The 19,018-nt window shown below is 44.1% G+C and overlaps 1 protein-coding gene across 1 annotated transcript in view; it reads left to right on the top strand.

Annotated features, from left to right (window-relative positions):
- Positions 1–19,018, top strand: part of C8A (complement C8 alpha chain) — a 67,036-nt gene that overhangs the window by 31,954 nt on the left and 16,064 nt on the right. The window contains exons 5-7 of the mRNA XM_014737497.3: positions 2,671–2,860; positions 4,808–5,008; positions 6,700–6,940. Coding sequence (XP_014592983.3) covers positions 2,671–2,860; positions 4,808–5,008; positions 6,700–6,940 — 632 coding nt within the window. The remainder of the gene's footprint in view (positions 1–2,670; positions 2,861–4,807; positions 5,009–6,699; positions 6,941–19,018) is intronic.

Below are 19,018 nucleotides of genomic sequence, written 5' to 3'. Positions count from 1 at the left end.
CCAACAGAATGGCCCCTGCTCTGCTCCCACCAGCTGACATTTTGATGGTTTTCCTATTCATCTCAAGACCTTAGAGGTCTTTCCTGATATCCCTTTTTTTTTTTCTAATATAAGCATTTCCCCGTTTTTAATTTTTATTGTTTCAGAAATAATACGTGTTTGAGATAAAAATGGAAAGTCGTCCTTCACCCTCCCCAGCTGCACCCCACCAATCACCCCTCCCACTCCCTCCCTGGAGGGGACCTCTGTTATCAGTTTGGTGTGGGTACCTCCAGACCGTGTATAAATGCACTTACGATGTACATCGTATGGAAAATATGCCTATATGTATTGTGCATTATAAGTGTATTTTACACAGATGTGATCATACTATACTTATTGTCTGTAACTTGCTTTTTCCACTTAATAATATATTTGGAAAAATTTCCCCCATATTTTCTATTGCCTTTATCTAAGCAACATAGTGTTCTAGAACAGGGGTCAGCAAACTATGGCACCAGGGCCAAATCCAGCCTACTGTCTGTTTTTGTAAATAAAGTTTTATTGGAACACAGCTCTCGCCCTACAATGACAGAGTTGAGTAGCTGCAACAGAGAATTACGGCCTACAAACCCTAAAATATTTACTATATGGCCCTTTATAAAAAAAATTGCTGACTTTTCTCTTACAGCATAACTATATGAAATCTGACTACTTCCTATTGAAAGGTAATTGGATCGTTTCCTATTTTTTCCCTTTTATAAACACTGCTGCAATGGATATCCTTGTACACGTATTTTTACACACCTATGTGATATTTTCACATAGATTTCCAAAAAGTGGAATTTCTCAGACTATGTCTTTTCATTTTCACCGGGGCTTCTGCAGCCAGGATACATGTAGGCTTTACTTATACTTAGAGGTTATAGTACAATCTTAGGGCTTATTATTCCTTTGAGTTTTTGTTTGGCCTATTAGAGACCCTGTATTTACAACCTGCAGGCAGAAACATGTTCAACAGGGGGAAGATAGAAACTGTAGGGTGGAGTAAAGGGAAGGAGTACAAATTTTAGTGTCAAAAAAATCTAGGGAAAAAATCTAGCTGTGACTATAGGTAAGTTATTTATTTTCTGAGCTTCAATTTCTGCATTTGCAAAATTGTCATGAGATTGAAAGTTAATGTATGGTTGAAAGTTAATGTATGCTAAACGTCTGGTAGAGTGTGTATTCAATTCATCATCGCTATTATCACATCACCTCCACTAACATGAAGAAAGCGATGGAGAAAGGAAGAGAAGACAGAAGTTAACATACACTGAATTTCTACCATATGTCAGCTGCTCTGTAATTAGCTATTTATTCCTTTGAGGTCGGTTTTATTTACAGTTCTTTCTCTGCTCATCTTCTTGTCTTGTGCCTTTTCACAGAGGGCATAAACAAGCATGGTAAATGCGATGCCAGAGATGATCACTGATGCCATGGGGGCGTAGAGGAAGGGACAACTGTCTGTCCAGGATAATCACAGAGGAGGCAAAGTTTGAGTTGGGTCTGAAAGGCTGAAGAGGAGTTGAGAAGCAGAGACAAGCAATCATTTTATTCTCTATAACATAGAAGGCTTTGATGGTCAGGTCTGGGAACTCCTAGCCAAGTCTAAACGTTTTTGTGCAGTTTAACTTTCCCTCTTTAGAAAATTAAAACTGTATTTTACCTGTTTAATATTATTTTTACTTAAATGTGGTAAAACCGTCCATGACCTAAAACGTGGAACCTGGTTAGATAGATGTGAAATACTCCAGAGACAGCAGGTTGGGAAATGTTTCTGGATGAGTGTTGGGCCAGGGGAAAGGAAATACTTCATGTTGAGGATCTAACAGGTTCCAGCAACTTCGCTTCTGTTTTACTCTAACACTCACTTAGACTTCACAAAGCCATGAGAGGTAGCTTCGTTACGTCTGTTCTCCAAGTGAGGGAAATGAACCTCAGAAATCTTCTAGATCGCGTTAAAAGCCACATAGCCAGTAAATGATGGAGCTGGAAATTAAATAGGAGTCTCCTGACTTCCAAACGGGGCACCTCCAGCGGTTCGTGTGCCTCAAAGACCGCAGCCTTTCGGAGGTTCTCAGCTAAGCATCTCTTTTTTATCAGCAGAGACCTTTTCTGAAACAATGTGAACAAAAGCAACAGGAACATTGATTCAATACTTAATATGTGCTAAGTGCCGTATGATGTCTTTACGTGTTTTAACACATATTTAACTCTATGAGGGTGGTAATATCAACTGCTTTTTACTGCTGATGAAACGGAGGTACAGAGAGGTTAAATGATTTGCCCAAGGTCACACAGCTAGATGTGACAGAGCTGGGAAACAGGCTTGGACTCTCAATAATTGTGCACATTCCTCTCTAATGTCTTCAACAAATGTTGAGTAGTCCCTTCTATGTGGGGGAACTGTTCCAGATGCTGAATGGAGCTGTCTGGCTGCTCCGGTTTAAGGAAAACTAGGGGCCTAGGCCCAGCCCACTCAGCCTGCCAGTGTGGCCCTTAAGGTGCTTTGAGGAACCCAAGGGCTCTACAGAACAGTCAAAGAAACCCTGCTCAAACCACCAGCTACAACATCTTCCAGAGGATATTTTGTGTTATTTTTGCCTTTCCAGTGTTCTTTCCCAGAAGCTGCCTGCCTTGTCACTTTAGGTATAATATCCTGACCCAGGAAGAAGGTCAGAGTGTGTATGACGCCAGGTACTACGGGGGCCAGTGCGAGACGGTGTACAACGGGGAATGGAGGGAGCTGCGATATGACCCCACCTGTGAGCGTCTCTACTATGGAGATGATGAGAAGTATTTCCGGAAACCCTACAACTTCCTGAAGTACCACTTTGAAGTAAGTCTGAATGGGGCGCTCACAGGCCACAGTAGGGTGGGGCAGGGAGGGAGAGGCTGTTGGTGGCGAGAGATGCTTGCTTTGGAAGATTTTATTTCCTGTAGAGCTTGCAGGTGGCTGAAGGTCCCTTTTCATCTGCCCCACACATGCTCAGGGCTGAAGGGTACTGAGAGACGTCATGTAAATGTGACCACCCAGCTGCCAGATCTTGGCTCCATCCCAAAATCAATAAAATAGATTCGGGGCCCTATTCTCTGGGCTACTAGTCAGAAGACCTATTTCCAAGTTGTGACTTTGTCAGAACATAAGTGTCTAAGACATTGAGCAGCTCACTGTCCCTCCCTGGGCCCGATTTCCTAAGATGTAAAGTGGGGTGCCCAACAAGAGGTGGCTGGGAGGGTTCTGAGACCTATTCCCCTGCTTCCCTCTTGGGGAAGCTCTGGGCAGCTCCACTGATCACTTTCGCATCTAGGTTTTCTGTATACGATTTTGTTCAAAGAAAGAGTTCTGCTGTTGAAAAGTGCTTGCAAACTGCTGATGATCCCTAAGATTCTCTCCCTCTCTAAAATTCTCTGCTCTCCTGGTCACTTGGAGCATAGCCCATGGTCAGCTCCAGAGTCTGCTCCTGACCACTTGTTTCTGTACTGCTCACCCTCTGGGTGAGACATCCGCACAGCAAACTTTCCCTGGATGCTTATCCTGTGTCAGATCTTCTACTTCCACACAAATTCTCCCGTTTAATCCTCATAACAACACAATGGGATGGATATTATCATTGCCCATTTTAGATATTAAAAAAACCCAAAGACTTAGAGGGATAAAGTGTTAGGCTCAAATCTGTACTGCAGTAGGTCGCAGACACAAGATTCAAACCCAGATCTGAACTAAGTTTGGCCATATGTCGCATAGAAGGGAGGACAGATGATATGCATTATATAGTCGTACATGTATATATTCTGTCTATAGAGAGAGATGATGTGATCCTAGAATTCTCAACAACTATCTAGCCATATGTCCCCTCTTTTATCAAGAGTTTAATCAGAGAAAAATATTGACAGAGGATAAGGCTAGGCTGATGGAGTCTGTTTTTAAGAAGTTGGCTCCTCCCACCACATTTCCACTTCTGCCATCAGGCCTGTGGTAAGCCAAGATGGAAGACACAGACAAGACCATTTACCTGACCTTGAGAATGGTCTAGGACCTATGTGTCAGGCAAGATAGACTAGACTATGCTGTGGCAACAAAGGACTCTGAAATCCCACTGCCTTAAAGCAACAATGCCCTACTTACGCTACTTGTCCATCCTGAGGTAGAAAGGAAACTCGTCATCACAGGACTCAGGACATAAACTAATGGCGGCTCCAACTCAATAGATGCTCCTGTGACCGCAGAGCGAACCCCTCACAGGCTCTTAACTCTTGCTTCCTTGGCTCAAGCAAGGCATGAGACCATGCCTCAGTTCAACTTGGCAGAGAAACACAGCCCTACTGTGTGCCTGGAATGAAATAACAGAACATTAGTGGACAGCACTGAAATGTGTCTCTGCCTAGAACTATCACCGTCTGCATGGCTTCCTGTGCCCTTCCTCCCAGGTCCACGCCCAGACGTGGCTTTCAGTCTCTCCATTGCAGAGCCAACGATCTTCCCTACAGGAAGGACATGCCAGCTACAGAGAAATCCGTGCTCTGAACAATATAGCATTTTATCAGAATCATCTGTGTGTGCATTTCAGTAACTGTTTTAGCAGTACCGCTGAACACTAACTACACTGCTGTATTTTCTGTATTTTGGTGAATATCAATCTGATGCCTGGATTAGCCTTTTAAAAGAATTATTTATAATAATCTGAAATTTTAGATATTTTGTGAAGCAAAGATTTAACTATTAAGTGTGAATTGGAATGTAACTCTGTGTGCATGAAGCTAACGTCTGTTTGTTTCTTTTCAGGCCCTTGCAGATACTAGAATCTCCTCAGAGTTGTACGATAATGCAAATGACCTTCTTTCTAAAGTAAAAAATGACAGGTCTGTGTCAACTGGCGTGACCGTTGGCGTAGGCCTCTCATCCATCCCTGTAACAGTGGATGTGGGTGTGTCAAACTCACAAGGCTCTTCGCTCTTGGATAAGTTAAGCAAGTACAATAAGAAGGTATTAAGACATAACGCCTGTGTTGTGCAGTGTTCCATAATCCACACTGAACACGTATTACCTTAACTGCATTAAAAAGTACAGTAGTAATTGAGCCTTCATTTGCTTGTGTGATTGGAAATGTCTGATCAGTGCTAATCATGTTTGTTTTTCTTGTTACGCTTTTATGCACAGAATCATCATGAAGGGAATAAAATTGAACAATAAGTCTAGAACTCTTATCACCACAACCCATCCTTTTTCACGGTTACCTGGAGCAGATAGGGAAATACTCAGAATGGTAATGTCTTAAAGAGAAGTAGCCAGGCCCTCTACATGAGGCTTGGAGAATTCGAAAGGAGCTTTGCTTTTCCACGTAGATCCAGAGCTGGAGTGCTCAATCTGTGTTTCATTTACTCATCAAACATTCACCACAAACTGCCTGCTATGCCGATGGGTTGGGCAGTGCTTCCTTGAAGAAAGGGCATCTACCTAAACTGAGATCTAAAGACTAGTATGAGTGGTCCAGATGGAGGGAGGCAGAAGTTAACATAAGGGTGTTCTAGACCTGGGGAAACAGCATGTGCAAAGGCCCGGAGATGAGAGAATGCCTTACACTAATTTGGGATTGAAAGTACTTCAGTTGGCTGAAGCTCAGGGTGGGAAAGGAAAGTGGGGAGTAAATGAAGATGGAGAGGTAATCGGGAGCCAGAGAAATATTTATTGAATTGATTAGAAATTTACCAAAGGGCCTCAGTAACATTGGTACCAGAACTGTGGGTTTAGTTTGGGCTCAAAAAATTATTTTGGATGATGAAAATAGAGTTACAAAAATTAACTTGTTCAACAAATATAAATTCCATTTGGGAGATTGGTTACTAATTAGCTATTGATCTGAAGGGGAAGTGCTGTTCTGAGATCTGGCTTTCACACGTTAATGTGGACTTTTGTAAAAGCGGATGACCTCCTCCAACTTTCACTGTGGCTTGCGATCAGTCAAGGTTTACGTCACCTGGAAGTAATGCCCATACTCCCCCTCTTCCTCTTAAGCCAATCCAACATCACCCTGGTCCTGTCTCTTTTTGATTATATCAGGATCCTGCTTTGCTTTATTATTTAATAGTACAAGCTTACCACTAGGACGTACGCTCCATGAGGGCAGGGGCCTACCTCATTCAAGATTGTGTCCTCTGCACCTAGCACAATGCATGTGACTACTGGCGCTCATAGACATTTGTTCAATATGTTAAATAAATAAATAATATTGGCATTTCGCCACGTCATCAACCATATTCCTGAGGATAATTTTTAATGGATACGTAAGACTGTTGAAGGAGGTTGCCTGATGCAGTGCTTTAATTAGAGCAGGGAGAAATGTGGGGGTGAAAACGGACCGGGAGCAGAATAGAAGTGAGGAGCACAGTGATGCACGTTGTGGTAACTAATCCAGCTGCGAGTTGATGAGAACTTGACCTGGACAGGGCAGTGGGGACAGAGATGAAGGCGTGGGAGAAGAAGCTGGGCACACGCTGGTGTCTCATACATGCTTGTAAAATAATAATATGCCATTTATGTATTTATGCTCATATATTTATATGTCAGTATGTATATTTCCCACAGCTACCTAAAGCTGACTTTTGCATTATCTCGTATGCTAAAATGTATACTCTTTGTTCTTTTCCTCATTCAATGGCGGTTGTTTCTGTTGGAAGGAATACAGCTTCCTGAGAGTTTTCACAAAGGTGCAGACTGCTCACTTTAAGATGAGGAGGGACAATATCATGCTGGATGAAGGAATGCTGCGGTCACTGAGGGAGCTTCCAGAGCGGTACAATTACGGCATGTATGCCAAGTTCATCAATGACTATGGCACTCATTACATCACGTCTGGATCAATGGGTGGCATTTATGAATATATCCTGGTGCTTGACAATGAAAAAATGGCATCATTTGGTAAGTAGAGCAGAAGCTTTATGCACACAGTGGTCGGTGCAAACACCAGGACACGGTTTGCGGTTTTCTTAGCACTGTGAGCCCTCTATGACCTCGTTTAGTCTCATGACGACCTATAAGGTAGCATCAGTGGTATTTACAGGGAACTGAGCTCCAGAGGGTGGAATGACTTGCTAATAAGTACCACAACCAGACTTGTTTGGTCCCCTAGAACTATGTGTTTTCTATTACACTACAATTACCTCTTTAATAATAAAGGATCTCTGGGATTTCGTTATTTACGATGTTAAAAACTTATTTTAAATGTAGATTCGTGGTTAGTGGAACTGCCATACAATCAGGCAGTGATACCAGAAACCTGGAGTTGTCCCAGATTCCCCCGTCTGCTTCACCCCTGTACATCTCTAAGATCCTTCAGCTCTTTCTCCTGGACAGCTCTCCTCCATCCTCTCTTCTCCACGTCCACTCCTGCAGTGGTAGGCTGGGTTCTCATCGTTCACTTACTACTGCATTGGCTCCTAACTGATCTCTGGGGGAAGGCTCGCTCCTTCCGATCCATTCTGAGCAATCGCCACTAGAAGGCTCCTTCTACTTCACAGATCTGATCTGATGATATCACTTCCCTGCCTAATATCCTGAATAATTGAGAATAAAGTCTAAACTCCGTAGCGCGACATCAACAACCTTCATGGTCTCACTCCAAACTACTAGAACAGTGGTTCTCAAAGTGTGGGCTCCAAGTGGTAGCAACGACTTCACTGGGCAACCTGTTGGAAATACACACTCTCAGGCTCCCATCCGAAACCCGCTAACTCAGAAAATGGAGCGGGCCCAGCAGTCTGCGTCTTGACAAGCCCTCCAGGTGATTCTGATGCTCACGACAGTCCCAGAACCACCAATCTCGTCAATGCATGAGAGGAAGGGTGAGAGACCGATCCGTATTTCAAAGGCCAGTTCCAATTCCCAGTTTCAAGAAGTTCCCTGACTGCACTAGCCCAGACAGCCTACTTTTTTCCTTCAACACGTTCGTACAAGTTCCACACTGCTTAGACTTTAAAAAATAATTTTCCAAATGTTAATATTTTTCTCCTCATTTAGATAGCAAAATCTTTGAAAGTAAATAGCATTTCTGACACTTTTCTCTCTCTTTTATTACTCAACACAGGGCTTATTACGCAGTGAGCGTGCAAAACAAGACATGGACTTTGAAAGGGGGCCATTAATTTAGATTCCCGGCTAGGGTCATTCATTAATTCACCCATCTATCCATGAATGGACTTTTCTATAATCAAATATCTATTGAGTATCTATCATGTGTTTGTGCTGGGGGATACATAGTGAGCAAATCTGAATATGGCTCCTACCGTCCTGCAGAACAGTACTTTTCAAACTGCAGGTTGCTACCCAATGGCAGGTATTGAGATCAATGCACGGATTACCAACGACGTTTTCAACAACAGCAACAAAGGACGAATAGAAAATATCATAGTGGATTGTAGGCTGTCAAGATAAGTTATTGCTTCAAGAAACTTCTTCCAGTTAATTAGAGACATGCATACACGTACAGAATCATGATACAGAATAAATAGTTTAGTATGGATCAATAGAAAAAAAGAATCTGAAAAATTTAATTCAAGTGGGTCTTTGTAGAATCATTTGAATATGTAAGGAAGGAAAAAGAGCTAACGTTTGTTGAGTAACTACTATGTTCCAGGTGCTGTGGTGTATATTCTCATTGAATTTTCTTGGCAGCACTTGGAGGTTGGCGTTATCCCAGTTTTAGCCCCAGAAATTATGCGGCTCCTCCCAGAGGTTCAATATTTGGCCCATGGCTGCAGGAAGCCAGCATCAGAGGCCTGCACCTACGGTCTTTCCACCATGTGCTCTTAGGGGAGCCTTTCATTCGGGCTAGTCTTTGGTGTTGGGTTACTAATTAATTGCCTGGGGTATCTCGTGGCCCCTCCTCTTTAAAATCTGTGAGGCAGAAATGGGCTTCCAATGTGGTTAATATTCAAAAGGAGCCCACCAGCAAACTGTCTTGGGGCTAATTACCTCAGCTCTGTTTATAGAAAACCATATGTCCGTAATAGCACAATTTGCTATTTGTGGAGAGCTGATTTTCTATAAATCCGGAAAGTTAGTGTTGCTTTTCTATAAATATGGAAATGTGCTAATCATCACCTCATCTGCTGGAGACTGCTAATAAATCAGAATGTCATTTACATATTAACCTACAAAGAACAAAAACATCTACCTTCTTTCCCTTTGGCAAATGGAATCATGCACACCCTCCCTCCACGCTCATGTTTGATGTCTGTCTAGTTTTCTCTTTGTGTCTCTCTCATCCCCTCTCTTACTCCCTTTCTTTCTAGGTGCCTCTCTCTCTCTCCTTCTCTCTCTCTCTCTCCACCTGTTTCTCTGTCTTTCCTCTTTGTCGCTGTCTTTTTCTCTCTGAGTATCTTTGAGCTATACGACTTTAATAATATTTATATTCTCTTAAGTGCTTGTTTCGAAGAAACACTCCGTGTGGTGTACATTCATGTCCTCAAAGTGCTGAGCTTGGTATGGGATGATTTAACTGAACACATCAGCTGGTTTGCTCTGGGGGCATCTTTTGTCCTTCGATTTGCCTCGGATCTGCTCTGGGTTCGTCCCAGAGGATGCACAAGGCTGTTTTCTTCTAATGCGTCCTTTAGATAAAATGCTTCTCCCCCAAAGACAGCATGAAACCATGCATCAAAAACCAAGGGAAGTCTTGGATGTTGGGGAGGTGATGTTAGACTTCAATGGGATCCTACACTTTCCTCAAGGGCAGCGGGCGACAGCTTTCTACCTTCTACAAGAATCAGGATGGCTTTGGGCTCAAATTCCTAGATCTAGACTTTTTTCTCCTTCATCCCTCCTTTGGAGATCTTATTATTTGCCTTTATATCAAGGTATGACAAAGAGAATAGTGTATTCACCATTCTGGCTTCTCTGGAGTCTGGCCCAGTTACCGAGCTGGCGATGTACCTTGGGCAGGTCAAGTACTTCATGACCCTTTCTATTCACATATGTTTCCTGCCTCCTTTTGCACAGGCTGTGCTGTCAGCCTCCAATGCTCTTCCCTGTCTTGCCAACCTGACAGACTTCAACTCATCCTTCTGAACCTTGTGCGGGTTTCTTCCCCTCTGTGAAACTGCCCCTTCGCCCAAGTTTTGTTTGTTCACACATTCATTCATTCAACCACGTTTATTGAGTTTGTATCATGTGCCAGGTGAACAAAATCAATATGGTCCCTGTTTTTGTGGAAGAAACTAAATAAACAGCCAAAAATCCATTTGTCATCCTTGGTTCCTTCTTTACTTCCTGTTCCCCATCAGCGAGATCTGTTGACTTTACTTCTAAAGTAAACGTGAAGTAAAGTAAATGTGACAGGTGTGGTATCTGTCCTTCCCGTCTCTGTTACCGTCTGCTTAGTCCAAACCAGCATTATCTCTCACTTGGACGTGTTGGAGTATATGTTTTTTCTTTTCTTTCCTCCCTTCCTTAAATTATACAATACGGTGTTATAAACTATAGTTACCATGTTGTACCTTAGAGCTTCGGACCTTAGCCATCTTATGACTGAAGGTTTGTATCCTCTTACCAGCCTTTCCCTATTTACCCCACCCCGCAGCCCCTGGCAACCACTTTTCTATGATTTCGACTTTTTTTTTATTCCACATATAAGTGATACCACACAGTACTTGTCTCTCTCTGTCTGGCTTCTTTCACTTAGCATAGTGGCCTTCAGCTTGATCTATGCTGTCATAAACGACAGGATTTCCTTCTTTTTAAAAGCTAAGTAATATTCCATTGTATATCTATATTACATTTTCTTTGTCCAGTCATCCGTCGTCTTGGGTTGTTTCCATACTTTGGCTATTGTGAATAATGCTGCTATGAACATAGGAATACAGATATCTTTTCAAGAGAATGATTTCCTTTCTTTTGGATAGATACCCAGACAGAGGGATAGCTGGATGGTATGGTATTTTTATTTTTAATTTCTTGAGGAAGCGTCATACTGTTTTCCATAATGGCTGTACCAGTTTACATTCCCACCAACAGAGCACAAGAGTTCCCTTTTGTCTACATCCTTGCCTGCATTTGTGATCACTTATCTTTTTGATAATAGGCATCCTAACAGGTGTCAGGTGATGTCTCACTGTGCTTCTGATTTGCATTTCCCTGATGATGAGTGATATTGAGCACCATTTCACATACGTGTTGGTCATTTGTACATCTCATTTAATCTTCCATTGATTCTATGTGAGAGGAGAGGTTTCCTTACTTCTACAGATGAAGGAACTGAGACTGAAAAGCCCTATCACTAGTAAGTGAAAAATACCCAAGATGCTCTGAGCTGCAGTCCAGGCTTCCTTCCTTTTTATCCCAGCTGCCTTTGTCAGGACTCACAACCTGGGAATAATTTTGACTTCTTCCCTTTTTCTCCACACATATCTCATTAGTCACCTCCTCTGTATCTACAATCTGTCCTGTCCTCTCCATTCCCGTGACTACTACTCACCATGCTGTGCCACGTGCCCTCTGCAGGGTCCCTCCAGCCAAGCAGTGATGTAAAATGAGAAAAGTATCAGAGGGTAGACGGATATTCCATAAATACCTTTGGGACAAAGATGGTAGTGGTCTGCTTCAGACCCCTTTTCTTGCTAATGTAGATAGGGCTTGACACATTTGTTTCAGCTTCTGTGCCCTTTGCCTCAAAATGCAACTTGAAAAAAGAGTTTCCTATCAGTTAAAGAATCTAAGTCTGTCTGATAGGGTACCTCTGTCTATCAGGGATGCTGTGATGAAAACCACGCATGGAATAGAAGGTAAACTAAGAGTCCTCAAGATTCCACATCTTCATGGTTCTCTGGCTTTTGGCTCTATTGAAAGGGCTCTGCGAAGAGCTTACAGAAAATGACCCCAGTTGTTGTTTCGCTGGTGTGGAAGCAGTAGAGTCCTGCAGCCTCACACAGGCCAGCAGCAGAGTGGTAGGGAGAAGAAGACTTCTTACGGACACAGCTTTGCCTTTTTTGTCGGCTCAACCCTTTAAAAGCTAACACTTCACATCTCTGGGTCTCAGTTTCCCCATAACTAATGTTTGGATAATAAACTACTTCAAAAGGCTATTTTGAGAATTAATCAATACTTTTAAAAAGCACTGCGATAAGTAAAAAACTGCCTAAACAGCAGTTATTATTGTGGGTTACAGTTTCCGGTGGGATCAGTAGGAAGTAAAGCCATTTGGCCGAGGTTTGTGGAATGAGGAAGTATGCTGGTGACGTGGTACAAGGACTCCAGACTTTGGTGTCAGACATGTCTGGGTGGGGGTCTTGGTTGTACCATTTGGTAGCTGCACAACCTTAATGAGGGTAATTAATTCCCCTCAACCTCAGCTTCTTCAAGACTCAAATAGGAATGATAAAAAGGGTTTGAGAATAATTCCAAGTCCATCTTGCATGATAAGTGTTTAAGTAGGTATTTTTTCCCTTTAATACGGGATATCAGTTTAGCATAGTGGTTGAAAACATAGGTTCTCGCACCTGCTAGCTGTGTGACCATGGGCAGGGTATTGACTCACGTTAGGTCTCAGTGTCGCCACCTGTTAAGCTGGAGGCACTAATGGCAGTTACCTCACGGGTGGTCATGAGGAATAGGTGAACTTATCTACAGAAAATACTTAGTGCAGCGCACACTCTAATAAGCACTCAGCAAAGCTCCATGGCTGAACAAGCTCTGAATCAGATTGCCTGGATTCAAGTCTCGTCTTTACCGTTTGTCAGCCGTGTGGCCCTCAGGCCAATCAGTCAGCCTCTCCATGCCTCAGCTTTCTGTTCTTCTAAGTGAGACAAGGACAGGACGTGCTTCATGGGGTTGTTGTGAATATGAACTGAAACTATCTATGTGACATGGCATATAGTAAGAGCCAAAATGCTTACCTGTTACTCCTGCCCCATGTTGATGTTGTTATTACCACATGTTTATTGTTGCCAGCTTTCTGGTTATTAATTCTATGCTGTTATAACTGTCCCCGCATCTGTAAAGTGGCGAAGACGACCTCTCTCATGGGGCCCTGCAATTGGTCAGCTCCGAAACATTGTTCAGATGGAAGGGAAGTCGTTACCATGATGTCCGGCCTGCAGTGGCCAGTGCTTTGCTGTAGACTTGGGACCTCAGCAATCGTGCCTCCTCCCCCACCTGCCCATGTTTTCGATCAACGTCATTCATTTCTGGCCCTAGAGCTTCATCCAGTTTTGGAGGGCGTGCTCCTCCCATTTATCAAGGTCACTTTGAATTCCCATTACTATCTTTCAAAGCGTTAACGACTCTGTCCAAATCAGTGTCTGCGTTCCGTCCTTCCTCCCGTTGATGGGTGCCAGATGACAGTGACCCCAGGGAAGACCCTTCCAGCGAGAGTGCAGTGCTTTCAGCCAGTCGCTGATCATCACCTTCCAGATAGGGTCCTTGGAACAGCTGGTCTACCATCTAACACGCGGGGTAGAAAACAGCCACAGGGACACAATGAAGACGCCACTAAGTTGATGTCAGTTATAGTTCTACATTCTCTTCCACCCTCCTCCTTCCCTTCGTTTACTCATTCATTCCTTTAGCTTTTAATTTAGGAAATGTTTACTAGCGTTTATTGTTTATTATTATAGACAAGCACACATAACATGGCAACCACTGTCTAGACACCAACATGGTCCTTCTCATCAAGGGTTTATAGAGGATTCGAGGTTTCTCTTCGTTATAATCGTCTCTTTACAATCAGGGATGATTTATTATGTGAACAGCCAAATTGGTTACCACCTAAAATGAACAGTTTACTTTTTTACTCACTGTACTTACAGTTAACTGAACTATTTGGTTTTAAGAAAATATATTTACTTGTACTAACTCCCATTATTGGGAAAGTACGACATACTCACATCTGGTATTCAAAATGATCTTCGAGGACTTGTATTGTTATTGTCCCTAAGTTTATAGAGAGAAAGCTGAGGTCCAAAGAGCCAAGTAAACAGCTCCGCGTGACTCAGTGGTGTCGAATCAAGGTCTTCCGATGTAGGGTTTATGGACTGTCCCTGTGCTCATCGCCCCCCCATTCCCCACACGCTCCGTCAATGTCTGACTCTCCCTACCAGAGGCTTAGACTCTGGCAGTGGTGGTAAGACAGCTGATGTTTACTGAGCATTTTACTGTGTGGCAGACACCTGGTTAAGCGCTTTCAATGCACTATCTCGTTTAATCCTCAGGAAAGAATTTACAAATTTACCCAATTTTCAGAAGAGGAACTGAAGCTGAGCGATGTTAAATAACTTGCCCAATGTCATAGTACCTTTGATTGGTGGGGCCAGGCGTCAAACGCAAGAACTGGGCATCCTAACCAACATGCTACAATGTCTCGGAGACGTTTTACGTAGGATGTTTTCAAACTGTAGGCCACAGCCCATTAGTAGATTGTAAAAGAAATTTGGTGGGTCCTGACCAGCATTTAACAAAATGAAATAGAATACAATAGGCTGGGAGACATCAGAGCGCACCCGGCTAAGCGTGGTTAAATATTGAGACTTACTTTAGCTGGGCACGTGTGGGCTGGATCACAGTGCCAAATGCGTTGCTTACTTTCGGGGGTAGTCAAAAAGTGTTAACAACTCTGACTTAACCCGGTGTGCACCGCTGACTATAGCCATGTATTTAATCACTTTAAATAAAGGAAAAATCATCAACAGCTAGAAGGAAGTGTAATAGTTGGGGTTCCCCAGAGAACCAATAGGATACGTATATGCATGTACATACACATGAAGAGATTTATTTGAAGGAATTTGCTTACACAGTTATGAAGTCTGACTAGTCCCAGGATCTGCAGTCGGCAAGCTGGAGACTCAGGAGGGCCTATGGTGCAGCTCCGTCTGAGTCCAAAGGCCTGAGAAGCAGGAAAGCTGCGTGCGGTGTGGATCCAGTCGAAAGGTTGGCAGGCTTCAGACCCAGGAGAAATTGATGTTTCAGTTGGAGTCCGAAGGCAGGAAAGAAGCGGATATCCTAGTTTGAAGGCAGTCAGGCAGGAAGAATCCTCTCTTACTGAGGGAGGGTCAGCCTTTTTGCTCCATTCAGAAGTTCTAATAATAGGATGAGGGAATCCACCGACATGAGGGAAGGCCATCTGCTTTACTCAGTCTACTGATTTAAGTGTTGATCTCATCCAAAAACATCGTCGCACGAACACCCAGAATAATGTTTGACCAAATATCTGGACACTCCATGGCCCAGTCAAATTGACACACAAAATGACCCATCACAGGAAGGTAGACGAGGGGAAAAGCTAGAGGCAGACAGAGGTAACAACTGCCAGGACAGGTGTGGGAAGCCGTGTAATGAAACAGTTCATTCAACCGGAAATGAAAGGACAGCGGTCCCTGAGCTCTAGCATGCACGTCGTCTCATTTAAGCTCCCAGCAGTGCCTTGAGCTGTGTTTTATGGCTGTCCCCATTTTACAAACGAGGAAAACCAGGCACATAAAGGCTAAATGACAAGGTGGCACCGCTGATTGGAAGCAGAGTGGACTTCAAAATGAGGATTTTGAATTCCCAGTTCAATGCTTCTTGTGGTGCATCCGGGTATTTATTTCACTTACTGTCTTCTTTAAAAAAACATTAAACTGCTTGTGGTAGCTTTGAAAGTGGTTAAATCAGGTTTAAAATTAGCTAAGGGAGGATTATACTGAATATTCATTCCTAAAGGAAGTATGGGGTCAGTGTGACCCATTGGTTGGGAATTGCAACTGAAGGAACTGTCAAAGGTTAAACTGACCAGCTTGTGTTGTCTGTTCTGAAGCTCAGGTTGAGTCTTTAGAGCCAGGAACAAGCACGGTGTGCTGGCTCCCATGGCACTCAAAGAGACTCATAGGCCAGAAAACGTGTCCAAGCCAGCAACGGCAGGTGGTTTTAATAGAAAATGCCAGCCGGGCTGCTGAGTTGAGGACTGTGACCCCAGGCATGGGCTCAGCCAGGAAGTGCGATGATCCATTAGTGACTTCTGTCAGAGGCAGAGGCTGACCCACAGTAGAGCCTCATTGTCCTTCTTGCTGGTGTGGCTCAGAATCCAAGCCCCTATATGCTGGGCATCCCCTGGGGGTTTCCTTATATTCTGCAGAGTCGGGGGTGGATTCCTAAAGGGTCTGAACTGGGGGAACAGGGCCCTGGGCTGTGTATTTATTATTCTTTTACAAGAATGAGACAAAGGCAGCCTCAATGATCAAGCGGTAGATGGAGAGTGACTGGGGTGGGGTGGGCGTATAATTTAAGTCCCTCAAATTTCTTATACTTTCCACCACATTTACATATTATTGCTGTTGTTTATTTATAATTCTCTTTCAGGAGGGTTCTGAATACAGCATTTTCCCTTGTAACCCAAAGTAGGGCACAGGGAACACTCAGTCTCTGAGGAAAACCCATAATCTACTCTCCCTCCCTCCATGCAGCCATCCACTCATCCAGTGACTACTCCCTGAGATCCCGTAACTTCTGGGGACATGGGGAGGAGACTCGCATATCCCTGCTCTGGAGAAACATGCAGTCAGTTGGGGGCTGAGAATTATATAATGTGATAAATACTCAAATAGAAATAAACACAGTAAAAGCACAAAGGAAGGAGCAACCCACCCTTTTGGACCCTCCCACTTTCTAGATTCCAAAGACGTTCAAACCTGATCATCCAAAATAGTGAGAGTAGGAGCTCGCTCGGTGGAGAAGGGAGCTCGGGCTTTCTAACGGAAGGAGTTTAGGGAGAGTGGCTGGCACAGCCAGCGGGTGAGGGTGAGCAGTAAGAGACAAGTGTCTGGGTTCACCCAAAGGCCAGACACTGTTGTGGAGGGCTTGCCCCTGAGGCCAGTGCACAAATGAGAGCAATCCTGTGGCTGGGTTTTGGCAGGAAGAGTGATGATATCAGCAACCTGGAAATGGCGTCAGCATTGGCCTCCAGGGAGCCCCAGAGAGGATGACAAGCTTCAGAATAGCAGGCTACTGGGGCCGTGCAAAGGTGAACATTGAGAACAGGAGGGTCCCTGCCACTGGACAAAATGGCCAACGGTCAAGTGAGCACGCTCTGGTCCTGCTCGGCCCTCCAGCCCCATTGCTCATCGTTGGGTTGGGCTGTACTGAGCTCCTTGCTGGTCGCTTGACTGGATCATACTCGCTTTCTCCTTGGGGCTTTATAAGAAGGAACGCGCTGCTGCTTCTACCTGGAACTCTGCTCCCCTCCTTTCACCCTCTCTTCTTCACCTGGCTAATGCTTACTCATCCTTGGCCTCTGTTTAGATAGGACTCTTCCAGGCAGTCTTTCTGTCTCCCCAGTTCTGGGTTGGAAGCCTGTCTTGGGTGCTTCAGTGCACCTGGGACTTAGCTCTGTGTATCACACTATTGCAACTGCCTGTTTCCATTATGCATCTCGGTGGTGTGCCCCCAGAGTCTTGCCCATAGACTGAGGCTGACCCACAGTAGAGGCTCAGTGTCTTTCCACCTGGGGTGGTTCAGAATCCTAGCCCATACACGCAGGGCATCTTCTGGAACTTTTCTTACACTCTGCAGAGTCCAGGGTGGATTCCTAAAGGGTCTGAGCTGGATTGGACAGTGGGGAGGGTGTGGTGGGCAGGAACCTGATTGTGAAGGGTCTTATATTAACGGCTAAGCAGTCTGGGCTGGCCCACAGGTTTTTTGCTATGCCTGCTAACCAACCAATCACCCTGAACAGACAGGCACTAGATTCTAACAAGCTCCAGGCTTTATCCTCAGTTACCATGACAACCAGCCTTCATGGTAATGGATGGTATTGATTGACTGACAGACTCCTGGTGTCTTGGCTCTGTCCCCACCCCCCTTAAGTAATTTGCATACACATGGGAACTGAGAGACTCTCAGCACCATCCTCATTTTGTCCCGATTCTGAATTTCCACCTCTCTCATTGAAAACAGCCTCAACCTTAAAGGAGAAATAGGTGTGATGATGTCAGAACTACTCCCCGAGCCACCCTTAGCGCTCTCTCTCTCCCACAGGTGAGGTAACATGGCATGGAGAAAATTGGCTTTGGGTTGAGACCTTGGTTCCATCCCAGTTCTACTATTTATTTATCGTATAATTTGGGGTAGGTGGCTTAAACGATCTAAGCCTTGATTTACTCATCTCTAAAATAGGAAAAATTGTACCTGTTGTGGAGTGATGTGTGAATATTAAATGAGATGACACAGGGAAAGTCTTTGCCTGGCACATAATAGATACTTATCAAATGTGGGTTTCCCTTGATCTCCATCAGTCCCTCTCGCTCAGTTTATACTACAGCTTACACTGCAGAGAAATTGATGAAAACATTTGTTTTCACAAACTCCTCAGGTTCCCTCATTCTCTAATTTTCCAGTTCAGAATCAGGAACCCAGTCCATTCTATGCATGCTGTGGCATTTCTGACAAGCGTAATAATAGTAAGCCTTAACCGTGATTGCTAGTTCTGAGCCAGGCACTACCCTAAGCACTGTCCTCAGCCTAGATTAACTCATTTAACCCCCACAACAACGCTGTGAGGTAGACAGTGTTAAAATCCCCATCTTACACATGAGAAAACTGTGGCACAGAGAGGTGAAACAATTTGCCCAGATAGGAAGTGGGCATGGGTGAATTCCAGCTCAGGCAGTCTCCATTTCAGAGCCTGACCCTCGGCTGTACTGCCTCTTGTCATGATCAAAATCGTCTAGAAGGAGCAGAGTCCTTGAAGATAGCCCCATACCAGCCAGAAGGGAGCCTGGGGTTGCATTCCCCACGTTGCCCATTGGGAGCATGGATTTCTTTTTCTAAGCTGCTTTGTAGGATGAGCTGGTTGTGGAATGAGGGATTTGGTAAGGCCACTGCTACTCCTGCCACACAATGAGCGTTTCCCTGCAGAGTGACACTAGTGAGATGAAGTGGAGTGTGCAACAAATGTGGGTATAGCATACCTTGCATCAAACTCTGATTCTTGGGTTGGTTAGTTCTGTAACTTTGGACAAATTACCTTACAATAGC

This window comes from Equus caballus, chromosome 2, assembly GCF_041296265.1.
Source record: "Equus caballus isolate H_3958 breed thoroughbred chromosome 2, TB-T2T, whole genome shotgun sequence".
Lineage (NCBI taxonomy): Eukaryota > Metazoa > Chordata > Mammalia > Perissodactyla > Equidae > Equus > Equus caballus.
Note: the sequence above shows the minus strand (reverse complement) of the source record. Positions and strands in the feature narration are given on the sequence as shown.